The 27949-nt window shown below is 40.4% G+C and overlaps 1 protein-coding gene across 2 annotated transcripts in view; it reads left to right on the plus strand.

Moving 5' to 3' along the window:
• The window catches only part of ank3a (ankyrin 3a), a 129873-nt gene that overhangs the window by 57598 nt on the left and 44326 nt on the right, over positions 1-27949 (plus strand). For both annotated transcript variants that reach the window (XM_046071359.1, XM_046071360.1), the window contains exons 2-16: positions 10434-10535; positions 10862-10960; positions 13486-13584; positions 14245-14343; positions 15714-15899; positions 17981-18079; positions 19984-20082; positions 20706-20804; positions 21404-21601; positions 22443-22541; positions 22791-22889; positions 23027-23125; positions 23220-23417; positions 25078-25176; positions 27580-27678. In XM_046071359.1, the coding sequence (XP_045927315.1) occupies positions 10434-10535; positions 10862-10960; positions 13486-13584; positions 14245-14343; positions 15714-15899; positions 17981-18079; positions 19984-20082; positions 20706-20804; positions 21404-21601; positions 22443-22541; positions 22791-22889; positions 23027-23125; positions 23220-23417; positions 25078-25176; positions 27580-27678 (1773 nt within the window). The remainder of the gene's footprint in view (positions 1-10433; positions 10536-10861; positions 10961-13485; positions 13585-14244; positions 14344-15713; positions 15900-17980; positions 18080-19983; positions 20083-20705; positions 20805-21403; positions 21602-22442; positions 22542-22790; positions 22890-23026; positions 23126-23219; positions 23418-25077; positions 25177-27579; positions 27679-27949) is intronic.

Here is a 27949-nt window from a genome sequence, read left to right on the forward strand (position 1 = left end):
CTCTCTTATTTTTAATAGAATTTCAATGCTCTAATACTCGCAAATAAATACAAGTTCAAATAACGCAAATGCCACCACAAGAAAATATCCATTCAGCATCTTAATGTGTTTTTCCCAGATAATGCATTAAGCCATATTATGTGTGATTACTGACAGGTGTTAAGAGTGACCGAGGTGCGTGTGTGTGCAAGCACAACTGTGTCACAAAGAGATAATTTTCCATAAGTAGGCTTGACTCCCTCTTCTGTTGTAACCTCCCCCAGTAGCCATGGTAACCCTGCCATTTCCAAGAAGGGCTGCTCGCTGTAGTGTTAGCGTGAAGGGGCCTGGGATCCACCAATCACATGTTCCACACGCCTCTTCTGGTCCAGAGCATCTGTCACTCCCTCTGTCAGCTCTCACGTATACCACTCAGTGTCACTCTCTCCTTTTCAGTTTCTCTGAGTCTCACTCTCTGGAAAATACCACTTCCTCTGGAATAGTGACAGAATTTGAAAGCAGTGGCTAAGGGATAGATGAGCGCATGTGACTGTCTATTCTGTCTGTATGAGTGTGTTCTTCTGTGTATACTGCCAGAACAGCAGCTATAAATAACTCTTATGGGTGTGATCCGGATGAACTAAGTTTATCATTTATTATCACAATACTGCAGGCAGAAGGAAAGAGTGACCACAAAGCTGTGTCCCAGGGATTTTCCATATCCTGGGAGCTAATGACCATAGCATTTGTTTACAAATCTGTTGAGAGCAGTGTTTCCACTGACAATGAGGAATTATGCTTTTATTGAACGATTCTGCACAGCATTAGAGGTGTCAAGGTGGTGGATGGGCATTTTGTAGGTCTGACCTTCATGACCTTCCTTGCCAAGAGTTAGATTAAAAAAGTTAACATCACTCTCAGGTTTTTGTGGTAAATATCAAGCTGCAGCCAGCCTTTCCGTAAAGAACAGAAATGGGGAAACAGCAAAATCCACCTTATAACACCACTAATCTCACTAATTAACACATGATATGGACTGTATAATAGAAGTGGATGTAGCCACCGTGACGTCACTCACTGATTTGTGGACTACCGTTTTGAAGCCTCTAGTTTGGCATTTTTGCCGTCGCCTTCTTCGTTTTTTGGGAATCAGAAGTGACCATATTAGGATGAAGAGGTGAATCAGGCTACCTTGGTCAGGAAGGTGCATCTGTAATTCACGTTAACTGTGATATTATTTGGGATGCTAATTTTCACTAGTGAACAAAAAGGCTTTAAAAAAAAATAAACAGCCAGCTCTTTAGTGTCTTTTAGTTCAGCCAAAAGCTAAACAAGACATTTTTAGGCGACCAGCATGTTACAGTTAACTTTCATGAACTGAAAACACTGGGAAAGGGTCAAAGTTCTTGACTCAAATGACTCAAAACAAGTTCACGGCTAAATGCAGTGCATATAGATATGATTATGGAAAAGTCTTCAAAATAAATAAAACTTTATGTAGCAGAATGTGGTGTTTGATTCTTGCTACCCTATTAATTGGCTCATGACCCCTTAGATTTATCATGTGACTCCTCTGGGGTGTCCTGACCCCCAGGGTGAGAAACATGGTGTGATGTCAACATTATGTCTAGGGACTGGTGGTATATCTATCATGGAAAAATTGTTCTGCTCCCCTAAAAATAAAAAGGTTTAAGAACACTATACAGTTCTGGGTGGTCTTCCGAGATAAGATAATCAGATAACTTACCGCCCACAGGTGTAATAACCCACGATCAAACATATAACATGGATACAGTAGTAGTTATGCATGTTACACGTAACCTCAACTCTCTTTTTCCTTCTGCTCACACAGATAGTGATCAGACTCTTTATGTATATTTTGTAGGAGAGCAGTGACTATACTTGGCTGCTATCTTCCTGTGCTTGGGCTCAGCTATGAGCAGGATTTGTGAGGAGAAATCAGTGGGAGTGATCTTCTCATCCCCATCTCCCACTCAGCTGACTGCAGTGGGGCGTGTCTGCTGAGGGGTGAGAGGTGGGAGGACAGAGGGTGTCCCTAATACCAAAGGAAAAGCCCCTAATCCTCTGTTAAAGTGTCCTCATTGACTGTTAGGGGGGCCCCCCACCGGTCCACTCGCCCCAAAATAGCGTCTGGTGTTATTGTTGTTGTTCTGTGCCATTATTGGCTCGTAACCCCGCCCCTGCCGCCCAAGTAGACACACATAGAATCTCTACAACTTGCTGCCATTAATTGAGATCCCCTGGTTGATCTAGGCAACTAGGTAGAGCAACCTAGACATATACTCACAATACACACACACTCATACTGGTCTTTGTTAGAGGGGGAAAAAAGCTGATAAGCAGAATGACAATAAAGAGCTGCATGCTGGTAGAGGCTGAGGGAGGCAGAGAGAGTGAACCAGAGAGAATGAGTGGGAGGGAAAGAGGGATAGTGGGTGTGATAACAAGAGAAGAGGGGGGTTGACATATCCCAGTCGAGTCATTGTAGCGAAAGTATTTGTTTCAGCTGCTATTTTCACTTTTCCCCCTCTCCCTGCTTGCCTCCCTAACCTTGGATATCAAAATTACACTGACACCCACCCCCCCACCCACTTTACCCCTGTCAGAGTAAATGAAGGTGAGGAAGAAAAGGAAGGAGGAGAGGGAGGGAGAAGCCTCAGCTATTATGGTAAGTCAGTGTGCTCTTCCTGCACCCTCCCCGTTTGAAGGTGCTTTCTGGGGCAGGGGCCGGCTTCTGCGAGGCAGACGGGATTTACCCTTGTTGACACATTTTTAAAAAATAGAGAGAGATAGAGAGGGGACAGGGAGGGAGAGAGGCATCAGAGGGGATTTGGCGTGTGTCCTTTCTGCAGCGTGAAAGAGTGCAAGATACTCAGCGCTTTGTTTACTGGAGATAGACCCCCTCTCGTCTCCTTTCCTCTGCAGCCGGCGTCCTCTTCTTTACCCCCCTCTTTCTCACTTCTTTCCCCTCACCATCCCTCTATCTGATGTGCAAGGCATCGACCAGACACTGGAAGGAACTGTTGTATCCACTACCTCTAGTGCTAGCATTTGTTGGCGTGATTTGATTTTTATTTTTTTTTTACTCTGTTACCTGAGCCAATGGCACCTTGCTCTTTCCTCTGAGTGGGATGGATGCCCATGAGGCAAAGATAAGGACATAGCTAGCTAACTGACTGACTGAGTAGATGACTGGTTGGCTGTTTGGCTGCTTGGCTGGCCACTCTGAGCTCAGGTTTCACTCCTCTTCATTCAGAGGAGAGAGAGAAAAAGGGGAAGAAGGTGAACATGGCTGTGGAAGAGGGTGCTGTCTTCCTAACACAAGTGAGTAGTACTAACACTTGGATTTATTCTCACATTTTTAATTCTATTATTAATTTATGAAAATGTAGATTTGTGTCAGACACAAATGTAAGAGATGTTTTTGACTGTCTCAGTTGAGGTTCATGTTGTAAATTCAGTGTTCAACCACTAGAATGACCTAGTCCTGTACCATTATAACTAAATGGCTATATGGCTGATTTGACAATGGAAAGCTAACCTGCTGCACTCAGATGTAAAGTGTATGTTTGTCTGCAGGGTTTTTCAGCACCAGGGAGCATCAAGGAGTTTGGTGGTTTCTAGACAATTAATTGCCCATGCACCTGCATGTTCATGTTGTCTATATTGAAATTTTGGGAAATATGTTTATTTGCTTTTTCAGGCAGATTTAACAAACAAGATATACTGTAGTGTGTTAATCAGTGAGCTTTTTTAAACTTTTGGACGGAGCCAGACTACCCCTTTGTTTCCAGTCTTTATGCTAAGCTTAGTTAACCGACTTCTGGATTCAGCTTCATAATTAGCATATATGTACACGATAGTGGTATCAATCTTCTCTGTTAATTCAAATAAATTGTGCAAATAAACATATTTTCAAAAAAGTATTCCTTTAAGATGGTATGTTTGTGTGCTTTAAGGAACTCAGTCACCAGTATCTTAAAACAGCTATCAATATTTTAATAATAAAAATAATCAAATGACAATGTGATAACAAAATGACAGGGCTCGCTCGTAGTGATGAAGCTACAAAGAATTACCACCTGAATCTGCAGCTCAGCTCGGCTTTCTGGAGCTTTGTAGTGAATTTCAGTTCATTGTTTAGTTGTTTGACTGCTATTGTATCTGTTTTGGTTCACACTCACCACTCATATTGTTGTTTCCAGCCACAGCTGGCAGCTGTTTTAGCTCTGAAAAAACACTGTACACTACATGCTCAGCACCATAGTATGGTAGCACCATGTCAATATAGTGGAGCATTTAGCAACTAAAGAGACAGATGATATTATTATTATATTTCTCTCAGGAGTTGGTGGAGAAAAAAATACAGCTTAAAGAAGAGTGACTATTGGACTTCATCAGATGTACAGAAATATAACTCCAAATGAATGATAATGTTTCACCGTAACTGTTGGATGTATACATAAGCAACTGCTTGCTAAAAAGTTTGCAAAGTGATATGTCAGTATTGTGTTTACAGCTTGTCTCTTCTGCCCTCAAATGGCCAAAAAAGAAAATGTTGAACTGAAGCCAATTTGAAACAAAGCTACTCATGCTGTCATTTCTCCAATGTGGCCAATGGGAGGAATGATTCATTCAACCACTTGTCTCCTCTTTTCACTGCTCCTAAAATATATGGAGCGTTCCATCATCAACGCTACTACAATAGAAGGATGTTTTAGAGGGATGTTCATGCTTAAGATAACCGCATACAATATTTACAGTCATGAGAGCTGTGAAGCGGATGTTGATCTACATCTTAAACCTGCAGAGGCTCTAAAAGACCACTGTTAGATGCCTCTTATAGATCATCATTCATTGTGTTGCCAATAACATGCTTTGCATCCATACCTCTTAAAGCCTTAATAATTATTTTCTGGTATGGGCATGTCAACAGTGATATACAGGCATTAATTCATTAATAGTGTTGCTATATTTAGCCTTGAGAGAAAGAGATACATCAGGATACAATGAGGGACTAAGCAGGGCAGGGGATTTTGGTAAGTTTGAGAGTTTAGAGATGAAATAAATGAATGTAGTGGTTGGTGGGGTGAGGTTTTTGGCACCGGTAGATTCTTCCATTGGATGTCCATGGCTTTATTCTGGTAGAGCTGTGGAGCTCTGTGTTTTGTGCTGTCAGTAGAGAAGGGGATAAAGAAAAACAATACAGCCGCTGCTGGTCTGGTTCTCCTCTTCTAAGCTCACTCAGTTCATCCAGAGCCTACAGGAATGACACCAACATGCCCTGTGTGTTTACGTTTGTGTGTACATATTTTTGCTTTCCTACTTTAAAGTGAACAATGTCCAAAAGAGTGTGCAGACACGTATGTGTTGGTGTCTTATACATGGATGCAGTGCAGAATTCTGCATGAGTTTATGTTTGGTTACATGCTCTGTGCTGAGTGCTAAACTGACATCATCACAGTCTGGCAGCCTGGGGGATATCGGTCTTTATACACCTAAATATCCTCGATCCGTCTAGACTATCACTGCACTGATGTCATGAGGAGAAGAAGTGCCAAATACAGATTCAGCAGAAATGAAAACAAATGCTCTGCAGCTCACAGTGCAGCAACAGTCTCCATACTGACTGCCCAGCCTCTATTTGAGATCATGACAGATACAGTATCCCAATTCCATACAACATACTTCCATACTATGTAATGTATTATATTGTATTTTGCAGTTAGTATACAAGAAACCAATATACTTTATCAATTTATCCTAAAAGTAAATCATACAATACATATACCTTTGGACATCAAAATGAAAATTTTGGAATGCTAATTAAGTCTGAGAGGGAGAGAAAGTCAATTAATGCATATTTAGAAAATAAATTTGTCCAAAATCTTTCTTAAGCTGTGTCACCACTGTTTACAATTTCTTCTACTGATTTTCTACAAAATTAGTGTTGCCAGAAAGGTGCATGGACCATTAATATGATAGAATTATTATATTGTTAAATTAGCGAGAACGATATATATTGGCCAATATTGGGTTATGCTGTATGAGCGTATATGTTGACCAATGAGTAATAAGATACAGAACAGTACAGAGGTAATTTATGAGCAGTGTTACCTTTACCATCACTCACCATGGCGCATGACAAATTACGTTTTTCATCAGCAAATATCCCGCACAGTACACATCGTGGTCGCAATTCTTTAGAAACAAATTTAGGGGGTCTTTTGTGGGATATTTAAAAGTTAACTTTTAAACATACATCAATGTCGGCTGATATCTGCTGGGCTGTATTACAGGGTTTGCCTTTTGTTGATGTAACAGATTGAGCTTTAATTGATTGTTAATTTTTCAAAGCTTTTAATTGAAAAGTCCGACTCTTAACAATCACAAATACAGGTACAGTAATCTGATCACATCTAAATATTACAGCCCTACAGCATTCAATACTCATATGCAGTGCTTCAGTTTTTCCTCTCCCTTTTAAAGAGCATTTGCAGACGCCAGTCAGTGACCAAAGGGGATTTTTAATTAGAATTGAGATGGTTAATTGTCATTTTACAGCGACTCACTCAGAAAATAGCTGCATTTCTGACTTTATAAGACTGTAATTGGGAATATTATTATTCTCAGCTTTTCCGGTTATCACTTGTGTGTCAGATTTCTCTCTCTCTCTATCTCTCTGTCTCTCTCATCCTCCCCCTTCAATCTAACATTAGATTAATGCTTTCCTTCAGGCTTAACCTAGTCTTTAATGGCCCCGTTTTCTTTGAACTAATTTCTTCTTACTTACTAATTTCTTGCCCCGTCCTGTGTGATGCTTCATTCACAAAGACTTAAAGATCCCTCATTTTGGTCATAGACGGGATGAGGATGGAGGCTTGGACAAGTTGGTCACTGGTTTACACTGCAGGCATTAAGGGATAAACTGATGAGAGCAATGACTAGTGAATTACGGAGGAAGACTACTTAATCTGTTGGCACTTAAGCTTCGGCAGATGCAGAAGGAGAAGCAAAGAGCACTGCATGATATTTTAAGATTATTGCAAAAACCCTATACATCTGCCAGCACAAGCCAACCAGTGGTCTTCAATGAATCTGCACTGAACGATTAAAAGAGGAGTCCAAGACTATAGTATTATGTATCATGTTTGACTTACATAATATCTGGTGGTGTAAATCACTGAGTAGTTGTCAGGCATGCAGCCTGTCCACAGCAGTTTGACCTGTGAATTTCCATGTCAGAGGTTTTAGAGCGGTCAAGCATTTGGTGACACTTGACAAAGCTTGAGAGTCGTGGGTCACACAGGAATCCACCACACGGCATGGCACACACTTAAGGCCACATGCCGCTTATGTAAGAAACAGGACAACTGTTAGGATGTGGACCAGTGTGCAGACGTGCTGCACATATACGTATTTGTTATGTGGAGAGACTTTGACTTTGAAATAATTGGGGATGAAGCTTGAACTGCTGGTGATATTCTGACTGAAATATTAAGGTCACCTTAAAGTTGGAGTTGGTCATTAACTGGCATTAATGTCATTAACTTTAAGTCATGTTTCCGAAAGTCATGTAAATGTATTCCTAGTGTGCATTTAAAAACAACAAATGTTGTACAATAAGATAAATACCATAACAATGTTGAGGTGTGACACTGTGATGACAGAGCGCTGCCTGCTAGCTAGGTTTAGATTGGATGGGAGCCAAAGTGTTTCTAACAAGTCATCATGAAGGACGCTGATTCTTGGTGTCCGTGACTAACAAGTAGAAAACCTCATTCTGAGAGTATTTTGTTTTATTTTTTGTTTATTCTTTGTTCTATTATGTTGAATTATGATATAGAATGTAATCATATTTAGATGATGAATTGTGTTGTTAGATGAGCTATTGGGATTTACTGGTGTGTTTTTGATTTGTAGCCTTTTTTAATTTTTCTTGTGAGTTTGCTGTTCACCGCTGTTGGAAATTAAAAATGTCTTTTCTTCTGGTTGATATCCAGAATAATAGAGACACAATGCAATCAATAATAATATAATAATAATCTTTATTTATTGAGCACTTTTCAGAACCCATGTTACAAAGTGCTTTCACAAGGGCAGAACATAGTCTTTACGGTAAAACCAATAATAATAATATTTTTAAGGACTTAAAATACAGTTAAAAGTAAAGAAAAATAAAGTCAAGGAAAATCAGGAAAGGCTCTCCTATAAAAGTATGTTTTAAGAAGGGAATTAAAGGAGCTCACTGCCTAAGCCAACCTGATTTCCTTGGGCAGGCTGTTCAAGAGCCTCGGGGCCCTGACTGCAAACACTCTGTCCCCTTTAATTTTAAGTTGGGCATCTGGAACAGACAACAGACCTTTGCCTGAGGATCTTAATGTACATACCAGTGCATACGGTACTAAAAGGTCAGAGAAATAGCATGCCATGGAGAGCCTCAAAAGTAATCAATAAAATTTTACAATCTATTCAAAAACATACTGGGAGCCAGTGTACTGAAGCTAAAACAGTGGTGATGTGATCACCTTTTCTTAAAATTCTGTTTAAAAGTACACAAGCAAGGGAGTGCTGAGGCTGAAGTTTATACTGTTTTTAAAATGTTTTGTAGTTAGGCAACAGAAAATTCAGGCCACTGCATTGGGTGTTTTTGAGTTTTCACAGCCAATGGCGTCTTTCCCTGTAAAGCACAGCTGTGCCAATATTAATGATTCATTTGCAGCCGCTGCTCTCACTTGATTGCTTGCAACCAGTCTTGAATAATCTTAAGCTTTTATGATGCTTCTTCAAACTTTTTACACTTTTATGATGTTACTTGTACATCTATTGATGGTTGTGTTTGTATATTTGTTGTTATTGTTCTTGACCTATGGCTCATATTTGTGCTGGCTCAGGCTCTGTGCCAGTGACACAGTCTGTTGAGTTTTCTCAAGGCCATAAGAACAGAAATATCATTAGTGGGTTATGGAAAAAGGACAAAGACATTTCTAGATGTGGGCTGAGATATGAGCTTATAACTTAATGGTCTCTTGTAATCAGTAAATTACTTGGTTTCCACCAAACGCCACTTCATCTATTTTGTTTGTATACACATGAGCCCACACACACAAATATTTTCCTCTCACAGTTTTATACAGCCTGTCGGTGGAACAATCTGATTCTGGATGTCTTGTTCACTCACATTTTGGCTTTGGGTCAGATCCCTCTATGTTCGTCAGAGTTATTTCTGGAAAAGCATGGCGGAGGGGGAGGTGGCGTGTACATTGTTGGATAACCGCTTGTACCGTTTGACCCTACTGAGTTTATCCTAAGTGTCTCTGGATGCAAGGCTAAATTTAGCAGGTCTGGGCTTTTGATAATTCAGGGGTGTTTGGTTTTTGAGCCTTTATTATGGAGCAGCATATCACAGCTTCTCTCCTTCCTGCTCTCAGCAGCTGCTGAGTTTTACAAAATGCTCTTTGCAAGGCTGATGTGAAGAAGGAAGACAAAATGTGCAGAGCTTGCTGTGTGTCATTTTATGTCATACCCCATGTCCTTAGAGCCAACATGAAAACAGAAAAGAAGCACAACCTCCCTTTCTTTTTCCTCTCTTTTTAGCATTCTCCATCTCTTTTTCTTTATCTGCTCTCATTCTTCTTTTGATATCTCTACCTCCCTAACTCTTTCTCTCTCTCACACACACAAACACGCATGCACATGCACACCACATTTGTTATAAGGGCGAAAAAAATGCTTGGCTCATCATTTTATTTTGGTGTGCAAAGCCCTATTTCTGTAGTGAAATAAAGGACAGCCAGGCAGAATAGAGAATGCTCTGCTTCTTGCAGCACAGCATCATAGACTCACAACTGCTTTACTGGTGGATTCAGTGGAAATCTGAATCCAGAGAGGAGGTCTCTGTGGCATTTGTAAGGACCAACCAGTCAATGAACCATCTACCTTTGGGAATTAGAGACATTTGGATTTAACAAAGCTGGAAAAACAGTCCAGTGGGATGTGAAGGGTTGACGGAGGATGACGTGAATTGTTGGGATCATATGTTGTGGGCTCTGTTGGCTTTCTCATGGATTTACTTTTTGAGATGTTTACGTTTTAGCGTTTTGATTTGAGACACCAATGGACTTTACTATATTGATTTTTCAGTGGACCTACTGTATGTGTGGATATTGGCTTTGTTTTTTCCCCTGTTAAGATGTTTTTTGGATGTCTGAGATTATGACAGAGTTCTACCTGGTACAGTAAGATTTTGGCATTTGTATGTGCTTTTCTCTTCCTGTGTGCTAGAAACAGTTTGATCATGCAGGTAAGCATGTGGCCAGAGTCTGACTTAACATACTCACCTCCTCTGTCTCTCTGTCTTTCTCTCCTTCTCTCTCTCTCTCGCTTGTCTGCCTCTCTTTCTCTTTTTCTGTTTTTGTTTTCTCCTCCCCCAGTCTGACAGTAATGCCAGTTACCTGCGAGCTGCCCGTGCAGGGAACCTTGAAAAGGTCCTCGACTACCTCAAGTCTGGGGTTGAGATTAACATTTGCAATCAGGTCAGTTTTTTTTTTGTTTTTTGTTTTTTTGGTAAGAAACTAAAATGTTCATGTGATTGTCTGTCCTCCTTGGGCTTAAAAAAGAATATTAAATAAGTCTGTTCTACACATAAACATGCTTAGAACTTATTGCTGCATCAGCTGAATTTCAAATCAAGGGCTCAGGGGCTCATGTCTAACTGAACAAGCAGGATAAAAGATGAAATATTTTATTATTTTAACCCATCTATTGAGCACGATTAAACATTATCTCATAGTGCATCCCAGTGCATGACCAACTTCACTAATGTATATCACTAATATATACTAATATATTTCTTTCTCAGAATGGTCTGAACGCTCTCCATCTAGCCTCCAAGGAGGGGCATGTAGAGGTTGTTGCTGAGCTGCTAAAGCTCGAAGCCGCTGTGGATGCAGCCACAAAAGTAAGGCCTGTCACCTATTGTTGTTACAGAGGACTATATGTGGATCCAGCACAAACATGGCTGCATTTTATGATTAAACAGCATGCAGCTACAGTATAACTGCTGGAAGTCTGCAGCCTTCGTTGGGTTTTCTTATTGGATCAATGTTTAACGATTCCTGTGGGCATTGCTGCTGGAAAAAGTAAGAGACTTAAGCAAGACAAAAAGAAATATATGTCAGAATGAAGCAAAGGGAGTTCAGTATAATAACAGTAGAATGTATTAATTAGAAATATATGTAGGCTAATAAAGAATAGCAGCAGCAGCAGCAGTAGTGTTTATTTGATGCAGTGTACATATCATATAGTAAAATACATCAGGGGAGGGTCTCTTCCTTTGAAGCATCTTTACTCTGATGCTAAAAGGAGTTGAGAGGGAGAGCCATTAAAACATTATCCAGATTTGAGCCCAGAAGGCTTTCCCCCCCATTTAGCCGTCTCGTTCAGCCTCTCTGCCACAAGCCACATTCCTAATGCTGACATAAACACGGGGCACAATGAAATATTCAAGATCAAGGAGAAAATCTCCCCAATTAAAACTTCTTTCCATTGTGACCCCGAGGGTGCGGAGAGATTAGATTGAGATCTTGGGAATCCAGTGCCTGCGTCCTAATGCCTACAAATGGCAGCCGATGGAGACTGTCAGGGAGGAAATACTAGGCGATACCTAGATTTAGTAACACAGAGTGTTATGTTAAGGCTGTGTGGGTGTTTAATGCTAAAGTTAATTGTGTGTCTGCCCCTAATTTTGTGCTGCTCTTGTTGTGGGAGAATTAAACAAGAGGCCTTGTCTTTGGTTCAATAGCCCTTCAGCAGCTCTATAATAGATGCTACCCTTGTGAAGCTTACAGTGTTAAAAGTGTCAGAGAGATGTTGATTTGACTTTGTTGTAATTTCTTGAGCTTTAGATTGTGATTTTATATTTGTGGAGCTTTCGATGTTCAGTTTGAAACAGTCATTTTCAACAGTCATTTTTTAGGCTGTAGTGGTGTTAAGTGTTGCTGCCAGAAGTTTAATTTACTACTAATTTGTTTTGCCAAATACTTTTGAGGGAAATGTAATTGGTGCTTGGATAATGCAATGTTTTCCCAGTTAAGGGAGTGCTGTGGTTTTGTACAACACACAAGTCATAGAGAGGTGGTCAGGGTCAGGGTTGATTGGTGGGTGCACCAAGCAATACTTTGTTTCCCACTTTGTTGTCTCTCATGCTTCAAGTCACTGTTGACTTTTTCAATATTTAACCAATAACAACATCTTTGCCTACTCTTTTTTTGCCTACTCTTAATGGGGAAATCCACCAATTTCACATGTCAAAGTCTGTTTACAGGTCTTGGCGAGTACTACATTGATGTATAAAGCAAACTGAATGCAGCGTTGGAGGCAGTGCTCTGTTCATTGCTATGAAAGCTGCTCAGTGGTGCCAAAAAAGTCAAATTTCTGGGGTGGACTTCCGGTTTAGCCCTCTGCTAACTCTTCTGACTTTAATGGCGATAAAAGGATTTAGTCATGCAGCTCTTTTACAATTTCTAAATTTTATTGGACCAAATTAACCAATTTCTGTCAGTAAAACATGCTATTTCGCAGGGGTTGTGTTTTACAGATAATTCTTTCTTAGCCACTATTTCAGATTGGCTTAAAAGCATGGCACACATCGGTGGAGTACTCCTTTAATCAAGTGCTGTGAACACAGCCAAAAAAAAACTTGAATCCTGCTTTAGTTGTTACGAGAGGATATTGTATTGCAAGAGAGGATGTTATTGGGGAAAGAAAAGTTATTTGTTGTCAGCGAGCACTTGCAAATAAAGAAATGGTTCGTCATGATAGGTGTTCAGAAGTTTAGTGGTGCAAAGACTGCGTTTCTTCAACATTTTCTCACTTCAGTTGCTCAGAATTACAATAAAGTTGAATCAATACAGCTTTCAACAAAAACTGAGCCCTGTAAGCTTCACAGAGGTAGTATTCTTCATATTGCAGAGGTATTGCATTAGAATGCATAGTTTTCCATTAGAATGCATTATATTACACTGATGAAGAAGTTAACCTGTTGCACTTTTCATAGAGCAGGATTTACTTGCTACAGTATACAGTACATGTGACAGATGATCACTATTGTGCAACAGCACTTGTCGCGAATAACATTGCCCAGAATCACGTGGACAGAAGACAGGCTGGGGGTCGACTCCACCTTCACAAGCCTCCTGTAGTTTTATTTATGGCCGAGGCTCAGCGGGAGCTCATTTATGTGTGTGATGTGGGGCACTGGAAGTGACACATTTTTGGAAGTTCAGGCAGGGGGATGCCAAAGCTGGAACGAGATACTATAGTGTGGCTTGCGTGAGGGCATTCATTGGGGCACATGGATACTGACATGGATATATACAGAGTATAGTGTCAGTCACACACACACACACACACACACAAGCAATACAGTTAGACAGGTGGGGCAGAGCTTAACACACATTCCTGTGGTTGTTCCATGTAATGCAGAAAGGAAACACTGCTCTGCACATAGCCTCGCTGGCTGGCCAAACGGAAGTTGTCAAAGAGCTGGTCAATAATGGAGCCAATGTCAACGCACAATCTCAGGTGGGATATACTTGCACACAGACATACGCACAATGTCAAAATGACAGTATGGCCCTGTTGGTCTACAGTATATGTATTTGTAAATGTAAATTACACTGCTATGATGCACACATTTGTTTGGATAAGTCACTGACATTGAGACAGGGAATCACTCCTTAGTGACAGAGTCTGGAAGCATGCCAACTAGGCCTCTGCCTCTCCAGGAGACTGCTGTTCTTGCATTTTACGTTTAACTCTGTCACATCAAGGTGAGAGGAAAGAGTTCAAGCACTTTCCTTCTCTTTGGTGTAAGCAAACCCCGAAACAGCCAATAGAGATGAAATGTAACAGCAACTCAAAAGTCTTAAAGACCTTACGTGAACATTTTGTTTTGTTTTGAGATCTTTCCATCTGGGTTTCACTCTCAACCTTGTCAGTTACATTTATTTCATTTGATATTGTGTTATCATTAAAGACATATTCGGACATTTGATATTACATTCCATGTATTCTGCTATGATGAGTGCTCCGGTAAGGAAAAACACACTGAAAATCTAAAATCTAAAAGCACTCACTACAAGGTAAACCTCTATCCATTTGTAGCATAAGTGGCAGCAAAGTTTATACAGTCTTTGGTTTAAACAGGTTTGTAAATGTGCATGTGTGTCGTGTTGTGTGCAGAATGGCTTCACTCCTCTGTACATGGCAGCCCAGGAAAATCACCTGGAGGTGGTACGATTCCTTCTGGAGAACAACGCCAGCCAGAGTATGGCCACTGAGGTACTGTATGTATGCGTGTGTTTGTTATTGTGTGTATGTTAATGTGCATTTACTGTGTGTGTGTATATATATAGTGTTCCAGCCGCGTCTCCACTTGTGGTCTTTACATTTGTTGTACTAACCACCTTCATCTGCTCTCCTCCTCTGTTTCCTTCTTCCTTTTAACATCCCTACCCCACTCACTCTGCATCTGCCTGTGTCTCCATCTGTTTCTTCATGTCTCTGTCCTGTCTTCCTTCTTTTTTTCGTCTCACATTCTCACTCTGCCTGCCCCCTCTCCTTTTCCACTCCTCCCTCGCACCCTCCATCTCTTCATGAGGGACTAGGCAGAGCTTCATTGATTGGTAGTGTATGGTGGTGGAGGCAGAGTGACCTTGAGTGGGTCACAGATGAGGTCGGCTCCGCTCGCTGCCTCTCTTCCACGGCTGCCGTTACTGCTCTGATTTACGTTGCTGAGCCTGTGGATCCCGTACACACACATGCTTACCGGTCACCACACGTATACACACTAAAGCACGTGCACACCCAGAAATAAATAGCTGATGGTGCTAATGGAATACCCCAGCCAGTCTACAGTCCACTGCTTTACATCTATGGGCTACATCGTAGAACACGGGATGCCCTTCAAGACATGCATAGACAAAGAATATGTTTGTGCATACACACAGGTCTGCATACAGATCCAGTACTGCGCATGCAAATACTTACACAAATACTTCTGCGCGCACACACATTCAAACTTACAGTATGCAGAAACGCATTGCTGTGGCAGGGAGCCTTCAGCTGAAAAATGCATCATAAGGGTGATGTGTGTAGGAGATAGATGTGAGCCTTTTTCACTCCATCCTCTCATTATGTAACTTACATTTGTGTCCTATATGGTGAGGAGGCCTGGAAATGTACACTAACCTTTATATGTGTCTCACACATGGTCTCTTAAGTTATTATTTACTATCCTAAATGCTCCAAGCAAATCAGACTGTATCAGACCCTTATGTTGCCCATCAGTTTAGCTTTTTAGTGACATTTTCTTGACATTTATGTATAACCAAATTAAAGAAGAAAACCAGACTAAAGAGGATATATCTTTTAAAACAAAAGGAAAAGCCTGAATTCATTGGATTGTTTAATCATTAATAATAACACATGCATTGTACCTTCTTTAAAACTTCAATTGTACTAGCATTGCTTTCCTCTATGCCTGCAGCAAAATAATAATTTAGCAACATATAATATTAAAGCACCAGCACTCCATAACCTGCTCATATCATCCATCCAGTCACACCTACCATCCCATATCAGTTCCGTCACCAGTTATGCATTGCAGCACCCGTCCAGCCCCAGTGACTCCTCTCTCTCCTCATATACAGGATGGCTTCACCCCTCTGGCAGTGGCCCTACAGCAGGGCCATGACCAGGTGGTCTCCTTGCTACTGGAGAACGATACAAAGGGCAAGGTACGCCTGCCTGCCCTGCACATCGCTGCCCGCAAGGATGACACCAAGGCCGCGGCCCTGCTCCTGCAGAACGACCATAACGCAGATGTTGAGTCCAAGGTGAGTGACGACACCGATGCAGCCAGTCTGTGGTGGATCTTCAGTTGGTTGCTTTGTTTTTTTTTAATCTCTTTGATTGTTTAATTGTTTCTTTGATTATTGATGCCTTTGGTTTTCTCTATCAGTTTTTGTTTCTTGCTGACTTTTTTCTTTCCTTCTTTTTTGGTTGAATTGCTTTTTATGCTCTTTTCGGCAGAAAGGGGAAAGGAGCAGAAGAACATTTTTATATTTAATCACATTATTGAATGAATTCAATTATTGTATACTTGTTGATTTTAGTTTGAGAATACCTTTCTTAAACTTAAAATCTTATCTGTGTAAATCTTTGAACAGTGACTTTATGGCCAGAGTTTTTTTTTATGATCAATATATTATGCTGAGCTCCTTCCCCCTTCTCTCTGCTCCTCCACTTTATGTGAGTGGAGGCCCTTTTCTGTTTTTTGCTCACTAACTGCTCATTCTCTCCTCTCTTGGCTGACTCTGTAGATGATGGTGAATAGAACAACAGAGGTACACCTCTACTCTGTACATTACGTAGCCTCTCCATCGCAGCTCATAAAAACTGAAAAAACAACAACAAACACTTCAGTGCCCCTGACTTGATGCAGTAGTGTTCCTGCAGCCCTTTGTCACTTCCCCTTTTCCATTTGAAATGAATCTCATTTTCCTCTCCATCGCTTCATTCATCTAGTGGATATCTCTTGTCATAGAGAAAGTCAGAGTAATAGCGCATGTTTCACTGATACTGACTTAGGAAATCCTGAGGCTGGAGGCTTGGGTATCAAGGTTCCCGTTGATTCTAATGGTTTCATGGTGTCCAAAGCTCAAGCTTCGGCTGTTATTTTTGGCAAATTCCTTGTGACTGTTGACAAAATGTTGTCCAAATGTGTCGTGAAACAGTCGATCCATGAAACTGATTAACATAATAACCTGTGTTAGCATGAAAAGTGGTTATCATTCATTGAAAAGCAGCGGCTTGTCCATAACCTGCATGGCAGCCAAATCCCCATTAAATTGTAAAGGAACGCAGCCTTCTAGCAACAGCCACTTAGTCTAGTTAGTTTACTAGTCTACCCAATATTGATTTTACTTCTAATCCTCAACCCCTGCACCTAAAGCATTTTGCATGGGACCAAAGCAACAAGCTTTGTCACACCAAAGTCAGGAGGCCTGTTTTGGTTGGCTCTGTTTCTGGCTTTGGCAGGCTGGCCAGTTATCTAGTATGATTCATCTAAAAATGGCTTTGTTGATTTACATAGTACTCTGAAGGAAGATGGAAGAAAGTTATTGTAGATTTTATATAAAGCACATGAGATTAACCTATGTATATGTACACAGACTATAAAACAACAGATTTGTGTGGTTAATTTAAATGTATAGTTATGTTACTTTTCTGATAAAGTAAAAATATCTTGTTTATAGTTGTAGTGTTTTTGGTTGGGATTTTTAATATTCAGCAGACTGGACACACATGTCTGAGACACCTGCTCTCCACTGGATTATTGGTTATTTGAAATTGGGATTCCAATGATTAGATGGCTTAATGTGAGATTCATTCATTCATTGGACAGATTGTTTCCAGTGTCCTTCTGTTGCTTTGACAGCTGTTGCTGTAAGCCTGGGGTTTTGCCAGGAAATTACTTTCATTCAAGATGTTAACAAATGGACATTAGGTTCATTTGCAGGACAATTTTTGCACACTAAAAGTACTGGGATATTGTAAATGAGATGAAACAGATGAGTTATATTTCAGTATCATGATAGTACATAGAAGCACATATGGTATACTTAACCTAAAAACCCCTCTGTCAGCATACAGTTGGCCCCATGTTTGATGCTTCGATAATAGGACTTTCTCAGCCACTGTGAGGAAAGTCAGGTGTTAGTGTAACAGCGTATAGTAGAGTGTGTCCTTGTCTTATGTAGTGTGACTGTACATCAGCCATAGCCCTGTGTAGGCAGCTTTAAAGCCCAAGGTCTATAAAGAATTGTACATGTGTGGTGTGTGTAATAGTTTGTAATGTAATGTGTGTGCTTGTCTGTTTGCATGTGTGTGTTGTACGGCTTTCTCCAATCCTCAGAGTGGTTTCACCCCCCTCCACATTGCGGCTCACTATGGCAACATTAACGTGGCAACGCTTCTCCTGAACCGAGGGGCTGCCGTGGACTTCATGGCTCGGGTGAGTTTATTCTGCCCTCTGCTGTTTGGGAGGGGTATTACCAATATTCAAGTTTAACAAGAGTGCAGGTGTATAATGCTAGACATGCTGGATCAATGATCCTACACAGCTGTAAAAAAGTGGTTTAGATTTCCATGAATTATTATTGGGCATTCCCACAATGCCCAGAGGTATACGCCTGTTTCACAACAGACACTTTGACTTGTCACATCACAGGTGTTACTAATAACAAGTGTCTCAGTGAGCCAGCATGCACAATACCAGGACTGTAAAACTGAAGAAGCTAAATCAAATTCAGCTATTAGTAATTTATTATTTATGTGTTTTTTGCATCTGTGACATCAAAATGTCTTCTGCCTGTTGTATTCATTGAACTCCTTCATTTTTAGGTTCATTTCAAACAAAAGCCATTTATGAACACTAACTCATTCTACAGTTTGTATGTAGTACGAGCCCTTCAGGGTAAGAGCATCAACAGAAGACACAAATGTAAAATGCGGGATGTGTGTAGACTTGGCATTGAGAGGTGAAGGCACACACTGCTGCTACTACAAGAGAGGAAAAGCACTATGAAGCCAAAAACACCCACATGAAGTTGTAATGAGTTGTGAAGTTCATTATCTCTTCTTTTGGGACTTTTCAGCATTAACAGATAAAAACAATGCTGTAAAAATCAAAATTAAAAACACATTGCACAACTCTTCTCCAATATACTATTAAAAAAATCTAGTTCACCAGATCCCTTTTCTTAAATATATAGCAATTCAGAAGACATATCTGTCAAATACAGGTTGAGATTTAGAGACATTACTCCTTAAGAGGGAAACTTTCTGGATTGCTGAATTGGGCAATTGAATCCCAAGAGGTTAAATGAGTAGCTAGACAGTGCAGTAGATTATATTTGTTCTGAAAGATCACCTGTTTTTGAGAATAGGAAATATTGTTAAAGGATGAATGTGTTAAGTCAGTATCAGGTGCTGCTTTGTATTAAAAAATGGAGATGATGGTAATGCTTCTATACTTAGTATCTATGGTGATCTACAAGTCACGCATGATCAATGAACGGTGTTTAATAAAAAAAGGTCAGACAGCACACTGACTTATTTTCTGATGAATAAAGGTGTACTGATGAGGAGATTTTAATTTTGAGGGACCTGAAGCTCATTCACGTTGGTCTTCACCTCGCTGTGTGTGTGTATTTTCAAAGTTACACACTTTAAACAATGCCAACTAGCAAGGGGCATCATTATTATTTATTTTAAGTGAGCATTAGGAAACTCCCTACTGTTCTATGAATAAAATATACAGCAATGTAAGTGTTACATTAGGTGATATGCCTCTCAGTGTTTATAATAGGTCCATCACTTTACAAGGCTGCACTCTAGGATTACTATTTATTTACTGTGATATTCACATTGTAATGCAAAAGTGGGTGCCATTAAAAATGTGTTTGTATCTGCATTAGACATTAGCTAACCATTAGCGGCCCATAATTATATCAGCTAGTGTGTGAAGGATTGCTGGTCTTTGTGCTGCTTTGTGACACTGATTACAGGTTAGATCCAAAGAATCATGCTAGAACAGTAGAGATAGATGGGATAAAACAATGGAGCTGTTTTAGAAACAGTTACTTACTTAGTTTACTTGATAATAAAAGACTATACACCCTTAATAACGAGAGTGTAGGGTTTATATTAGAGATGGGAAATCCAAGCATTGCAATCTCTTTATAGTCTACAAGATTATGTGTATAATATAATAATATATATAAAAAAAACAAAAGTATAATTTAATATATCTCTGAAAAATTAATTCAATTTAATAATGGACATGCATAATGTTTGTAACCATTACATCTAATTTGACCAGAGAATAGTAACACCAATTTTCTCTTTTTTATTTAGAATGACATCACGCCTCTTCATGTGGCGTCAAAAAGGGGCAACAGCAACATGGTCAAGCTGCTGCTGGACAGAGGGTCCAAAATTGATGCAAAGACAAAGGTGAGACCTTGGACCCAATTCTCCTCAGAAAACTATAAGACATTCATAAACGAAGCACATGGGGCTGGATGATATGGCCTGCCATAGTTTCCATCTTGGCTAGATTGAATTCTGTAAAACAAAAAAAAAGATCAGCTGAAGTTCAGACTTTTCTCTTGTCCACACACATGTGAAAATGGCGCCTTAACCCCAGTATGCATAGGTGTCTTGTTCAGTTAAATGTAAAGTTTCAGGAGGGAAAAAGTCTGTAAAAGTCTGGGCGCCTCTGGGCATTTGCTGCTTTGTCCTTGTCTAGACTCTTTTCATGCAGTGAGAAGTGTATCAATATCTCTACTTTGTTAGTGTTAGTTATTTTTTTCTTCTTACCAATCGTGAAACTATAAATATTACAATATTGAACAAGTCAACAAATTAAAATATTCACAAACCATGTGAAATGTGTATTCTCTACATGTTTTTCTTCAACTACGTAATCATATGTAATAAAACTGCAAACCACATCACCTTTCCATAAGTTTGTTTTACACCAGGAAGTTTTAAACATCTGTAGAAAGGCCAGGGTTAGCATTATTTTTTGTCTACTGTGATTCATCAACACATTTGCTGTCTTTCTTCTTCTTCAGGATGGGCTGACACCTCTTCACTGTGGGGCGAGGAGCGGGCATGAACAGGTGGTAGAAATCCTACTAGACCGAGGAGCACCTTTCCTGTCCAAGACCAAGGTAGCTACTGGGATGATCAATTCAGGAGACGCTGCTTAGCTGAGAATAGGAGAGGAAACGTCACAAACACATGTCACATATTTTTAGAATAGAACAGAATACATCATATTTCACTTGAAACAGGGTACACATATAATAATAACAGTGTGATAGTAATCTTTGTATAAACTACCTTTCCTAACCACACAGAGCTGTTGGAAATATGTTATCTAATCAGATAGCAGGCCTGTTGTTGTTGCTGTAGTGTTGTCGCATTGTCTCTATAACGTCTGTGCGACCTCTCCAGAACAGCCTGTCTCCGCTGCATAGCCCTACAGTTTGACCGCACAGGACGACCAGTGTAACAAAATAAGACATTGTTGTAATGACCTCGTTATAACAATGCTTCTGTAACCTTCCCAACAACTTCCTTCACAGTATTTCTGTGCAGCGCATGGCCACGCCCTAACTTACTGTGTCTGTCTGTCCGTCTGTCCATCTGTCCATGTGTCCGTCTGCGTGTGTGTTTGTCTGTCTTTGTCTCGCTCTCTGTCTGCCTCTCTCTTTCTCTCCCCCCCCCCCTCTCTTTCTCTTTCTCTCCCTCTCTTCCCCCACTATAGAACGGTCTGTCACCGCTCCACATGGCCACTCAGGGGGACCACCTGAACTGCGTCCAGCTCCTGCTCCAGCATGACGTGCCGGTGGACGACGTCACCAACGATTACCTGACAGCGCTGCACGTCGCTGCCCACTGTGGTCATTACAAGGTGGCCAAGCTCATCGTGGACAAGAAGGCCAACCCGAATGCCAAGGCTCTGGTAGGGATGATGGCAGGGTGGGAGGGACACACAAAAGCAACCAGTAAATATAACATATAATATAAAATAACTTCATTTAACCAGTACTTACTGAAATTAATAATCTCTTTTATTTTAATGTGTTTTTTAATTAATCTCCTGGCCACAACAGCAGCAGCACGTAGAATATAAAACATAAAGGTTACAAAAACATAGACCACATTTAATATTAAAGTAGATAAAATATAAAGAGAGTGTCAGATGGATATGATTCGAAGGATAATATTTTTCTGTTGGTCCTCAATGTTTTTGCATTTAATAATGTTCTGCATAAAAAAAATTCTGGCCATTCAGATGTTATGCTTGGCATTACCATTGTATTGTGGTTTAGTTATGGAGGCACTGAAGGTTTGAAAGGAGAATGAGAATAGGTTGTGAACTTGTGATACTTAAGGGTACAAAGTTAGTTGAGGTAGAGGAGAAGAACAGAAAACTGGGGGAGAGATGAGAGAAGAGGTGGTTCAGTTGTTGAATTCTGAAGTATAGATCTGAAACCTACACAGATGGATAGAAAGAGATTCTCAGGCAATTTCTAAGAATCGGTATTTGAAAAGGAGTAGAAGGAATTGGGAGATAAAAGGTTTCTTTCTCATCTCTGTGGTTTGCAACAGACATTTTTTGCACCACCTGTTCATTTCCTGGCAGATCATTTTCTTCCCCTTATCGGCCCTATAAAAGCAGTCCCATAGTCACAGATGTTTTGTGACTGTGGAGAGTTCACCCCTTTCTGGATGTCAGGGAAGATACTCGAGTATGGGCTTCATCACTGAGAGTTTTTTTTTTTCTTTCTTTCTGTGTGCAGAATGGTTTCACTCCACTTCACATTGCTTGCAAGAAGAACAGAGTGAAAGTGATGGAGCTGTTGCTTAAACATGGAGCGTCTATCCAGGCTGTCACCGAGGTACAAGACCAAACTGGACCACATTTATTCTTTTTTGCTTGACTCTACCTTTTAGCACTTGGCACCAGAAGTGATTTCTTTATAATATACTGACTTTTAACAATTTAAGCTGTACCATTTTATACATTGTGACTTGCCTTTTAATTGTGCTTGTCTTTGTTTGGACTTGAATGTCACTTGGACAGCTTTGCTAACATTTGACATTTATTGTAATATTTCATGGTAATGATCATATCTGTTTCTTTACAGTCTGGCCTGACGCCCATCCATGTGGCGGCCTTCATGGGCCATGAGAACATTGTCCATGCACTGACACATCACGGGGCATCACCCAACACGACCAACGTAGTGAGTGGATAATTTGTAATGCTCAATGTTACATGTTAGAAGTACCTGTTTTTCCGAATATATTTTTCTATTCAGTTCAAATCCCACATCATTGCATATGAAAAGCTCCCACTGACAACCGTTTGTGTGTCTTCCAGCGAGGTGAAACAGCTCTCCACATGGCAGCCAGGGCAGGCCAGGCAGACGTAGTCCGATACCTGCTCAAGAATGGAGCCAAGGTGGAGACCAAGTCCAAGGTTAGAACACTGAGCCACATTATCAATCACTGTGTCAGAGGAGAAAATAAACGATGAAATAGTGGGCCAAAAGTAACTTTATCCTTCTCCGCAGGACGACCAGACAGCGTTGCACATCTCGAGTCGGCTGGGGAAAGTCGACATTGTCCAACAGCTGCTGCAGTGCGGCGCATCTGCCAACGCTGCCACAACCTCAGGCTACACCCCCCTTCACCTGGCTGCCCGTGAAGGACACCAAGATGTTGCTGCCATGCTGCTGGAGAATGGAGCCTCACTCTCCTCCTCGACTAAGGTGGGTCGGGTGGTGGATCTTATTTCAATGTATGCAACACATGCAAGTAACGGAGATGAATGTCTGTATTTCTTTCACATGACATTACATACACTCAAACGCAGACATGCATCACAGAACAGACCAACGTCAAGCCATGTATCTCCACTAGAGGGCACCAGTCTCCATTTTCAGTGACCTCTATGATGCTTGTCTTATCATGTTTGTTAGAGTTTGTTACTGCTGAAATATAATACAGAAGCATTCATAGTCTCCAGTTAAGGGACCAATAACCTGCCTATAACCAGCCTAGAGGGCTCAACATGTTATGTTCTGTCACATAGTGGAGTCACATCAATTTTACAGTAGTAGTAGTGTTGATCCAATAATTTAAGACAATTCTTGTCATTCCTGCAGTCGACCAGGGATGGATAATGTCAATTTATGGTGGTGCTGGTTTCACATATGACTAATTGCATAGATCAAGGTCAAGACAGATATGTAGAGTAGACTTTATAGAGTTAGTTGGTGCAATGTGTGTGGTATGTTGCTTGGGGCTGTCTTTGAAGGTGACCTCTGTCAGTGGAACAGATTAATGAAGGGTAAACCCCATGGTGCCAGTGTTCTCTCTTTCTCTCTCTCTCTCTCTCTCTCGCTCTCTTACTCACACACACACACACACGCACACACACATGCAGCATCTTTTGGGACATCACCTGAGTCAGCTGTTCAAGGAAATGATGTCACACTAATCTGGGATCAGAGGAATTGGGGAATGGAAACCATGTATTGACCCATTTAGAATGTTTACAAAATAAATGTATCATTAAAGTGCATGCATTGCAAAGCATTTAAAACTAACCTCTAGATCTAGCAGCCCATCTTCTTTAAAATGATCCGTTACTGTAAAAAACTTTATGAATACTGATCACGCAAATGAGGCCGTGTGTTTCAGAGCGTGGAATGGGAATGTGTGGGAGTCCCACATTCCTCTGGAAAATATGACCTAATATCTTTAAATATCTTCACATATACACAGGAAGGAAGCTAAGATTAACATGATCACATTATACAACAGCCATTTATAGATCTGGAATACATGAGGATAGAAGAGCCTTTGGCTTAGTTTCTCAGGGTATCACATACCTTTAAACAATCTTATGTTCATGTGTTGTCATATCTAAATTAGTCATGCACAGATAATACTCATTTATAGGTCATCATATATTAGTTAATTATGTGAATTTTACCTCAATTTGAAAATGCTTCACAATATTGGACTTCTGCAACAGATATTTTCATTTGACAATGCCGTTGTCATGTGTCTAATCTTATCCAAAGAAAAAACATTCATGTAAACATTGTAGCTGACATTTTCAGTTTGAGTGAAAACAAAATCTTTGTTACAGTAAGTTTCAGCTGTGCTTTATTTAACTAAAAAAGCATACTGTATCATTGCATAAAGTTAATCATTGAGATGAGTTCTTTACAACTATGTGAAAAACTATGTAGTTGTGGAGAAGAGCTTGACCCCAGGCCAGCAAGGGCGGATCCTAAAACAACACAAATATTCACTTCCTGTTTGAACACGCCCCTCTATTCCTCCTCTCTATACTCTCCACACTCTCCATCTTTCCACCGTCTTTCATTTTAATGATGTATCTTGTTTTGTGTTCAACAGAAAGGCTTCAGTCCCCTCCATGTGGCAGCAAAGTACGGCAAGATGGAGGTGGCCAGTCTCCTCCTACAGAAGAGAGCTGCGCCTGATGCTGCTGGAAAGGTGAGATGTCTTTAAAAAAAGAGGAGAGGCCTGGTACACAACACACTTCAGGGAGTCAATCTTAATGTTGACCAACATTTAAGAGTGTTTTCAGATGTTGGAAAACATGAGCTGTCTGAGGAGGGAGGTGCCTGGCACAGACCTCATTCTACATATTTGGCAGGAGATGACAATCCTACACAAAGCGAAAACAATTAAGGCAACAAAAGTATAAACTCCAATTTCTACCTAATCTGCGAGGTGTGTCAGGATCAGAGCCATTGTTTGCAATAATCCTTCAATATTCCTGTGAACATAAAAGAGAAACACTTGGAAAAGTGTTAGAAACAGCCAATAGGATTATTAGCAGCTATTTGTAGAAGCTAACCTTATATAACAAAATAAAAAACATGAAGAAGAAATTATTCATAATACTGTGGATTAGGCAGTCAACTTTTTCTGGTGAGGTCTGGCCAACGCATGGCCAAAATCAGTAAGTCATTCAGATACTGTGACCATTTATCATTCTGCAAGTCTTTATGTCGCCTGCCCTTATCCAACCTGTCTCTAAGAGAGTAAACAGAACCCTTTTGGAGTTGTATTTTCCAAGCTGCAGCTGGACACGGGGGTTGTGGGGGTGGTTGTGTGGAGGAGCAACAGGTTTAGGACTGATCCCAGGACAACACAGCCAACAGATAATTGTCCTGTTGCAAAAACCTTCTGGGTAGATTTGCTTTTATTACCCTGATGACATGCACTCATTCCACCTCTACATGCACCTTTGTACAAGCACATTTGTATACACACGCACACACACACATATTGACACACTTACATAGCATATGCCGACTGGCACTGATTAAAATGTTAGCTAGCAGTGTGTGTGTCTGTGCCACCATCTGAGAGCATTTAACATAATGGCAGTCAGGTATGATAATGAAGCTTCCACAGTGCTTGGTGGTGTCATGGTAAAATCAGTCCTATTGGAATACTGAGTCTAAACACAAAGCAAAATCAGTTTAATCAGTTTATTCCAGTTTAATTCAGTTCAGTTTTATTTATGAATAATTGATTGATTTATGAAACAATTGATAACCAAAGTTATCTCAATGCAATTTTCATATAGAGCAGGTCAAGATTGTCCTTGTAATATTATTTACAGGGACCCAACACAGACACACACATTTTCTTTAGCGATGAGAAGAAAGACAATGACCCATGTGCTTTCCTCACATTTTGAACAAGAAACATTTTGACCCAAAATATGACTCGTCTCCAGGAGAGTTGTAACAACACATCGCAACAGCTCATGAGATTATCAGAACACATTCTGCGCACTGAATCAAGTGTTTGTTAAATACGTGGGACATTCCCGTGGCTCGAGTGAACATTCTGGTGACTCAGTCCTGGTTGCTGAGTCTGAAGAGGACCAAAATAATAACAACATGCTGCTACTGCTGCTGCTAACACTCTTACTCCTCATACTACTGCAAAAAACTTTATTAATTGCCACATCATCACTGTCCAATGAAAACCATCTTTCTCCTAATTTGGGCAACATTTCTTTCCAGTAAAATGAAGGATTAAAGGGAAACTGATTTTACACATCAAAGACTCTTTAGAGGTCTTGAGAGGTGAGGAGACTTTTGTGGCTACAGAGGGAGCTGAGCATAGTCTGATAAATGTTGGATGGTGCTGACGACTACAAGTTTGAAAATTAAAAAAAATCTGGAGGTGTGGCGTTAGAAAGTTGCAAACCAGAACTCTGTAGCCCACTCCTCGCCTCTGCTTGAGGATAGCAGCCCAGTTTGCTAGCATAACACACCTGAATCCTTGACCGAGCTGTCTGTGGGCTAGCTGCATTGTGGGTCTTGTGGGCGCCAAATTTTTTTCAAGGAAGAAGAATATGGGGAATAAAAAAGACTATATTATATATATATATATACATATATCTATATTTTTTTGTCCATCATGAGTCCAACATAGTCATAAGGGTGTAATGCCACATCAGTGGAGTACTCCTTTAAACCTCCTAATAAATTCTCCTACCTAAGCTACTTTAAGCTAAATAAGCAATTTAAAAAAACAATTGGGGCAAACTTGTCATTTGGGAGAAACATTTCATAGGCCAGCGAAGACATGCTCATCTCTGTCTCTTTAGATAATTCTCATCCTCACCTAGCGGCTTCTTCGAGATTGGAGCATGAACATGTTGCTCTAAATTGTCTCCTGTACTAAATATCTTCCATTAATTTAATGTCCATCTCGGTTCATTTCTTTACATCCTGTTGGTTTGGTTCTTTCGTTTTACTTATCGCAGTGTTTGTGCGTGTGTGTGTTCAGTGATCTAACCTAATGTTGTGTTGCATGCTTGTGTGTACGTGCGTGGATGTGTTTGTGTATTTGTGTCTGTGGGTGTTTTAGAGCGGGCTAACTCCACTGCATGTAGCTGCTCACTACGATAATCAGAGAGTGGCACTGCTGCTGCTGGATCAGGGAGCTTCCCCACATGCTGCCGCCAAGGTATCCACACAAACATGCATAAATACACATACTACAATAAATTCACCTGGCTTATGCCCTCAGTGCCATCTCAGACCGTTAACAATGTTCTGTATGTAACGTACATCTGTTCAAGATCTAATGCTCACCCGTTTTCTCCCATTCCGTCTTGTGTGGGCTTTGACATTGTAAGTGAATGTGCAGCTTTTTGCTAAGCAGAGTCTTTGATATCCTTCGACTAGCCTGAATTATGTTCATACTGCCAGCATGTTGGGTTTGGTGGTTTACTGGA

The sequence above is a fragment of the Micropterus dolomieu genome, linkage group LG15 (genome assembly GCF_021292245.1).
Source record: "Micropterus dolomieu isolate WLL.071019.BEF.003 ecotype Adirondacks linkage group LG15, ASM2129224v1, whole genome shotgun sequence".
In the NCBI taxonomy this organism is placed as follows: domain Eukaryota; kingdom Metazoa; phylum Chordata; class Actinopteri; order Centrarchiformes; family Centrarchidae; genus Micropterus; species Micropterus dolomieu.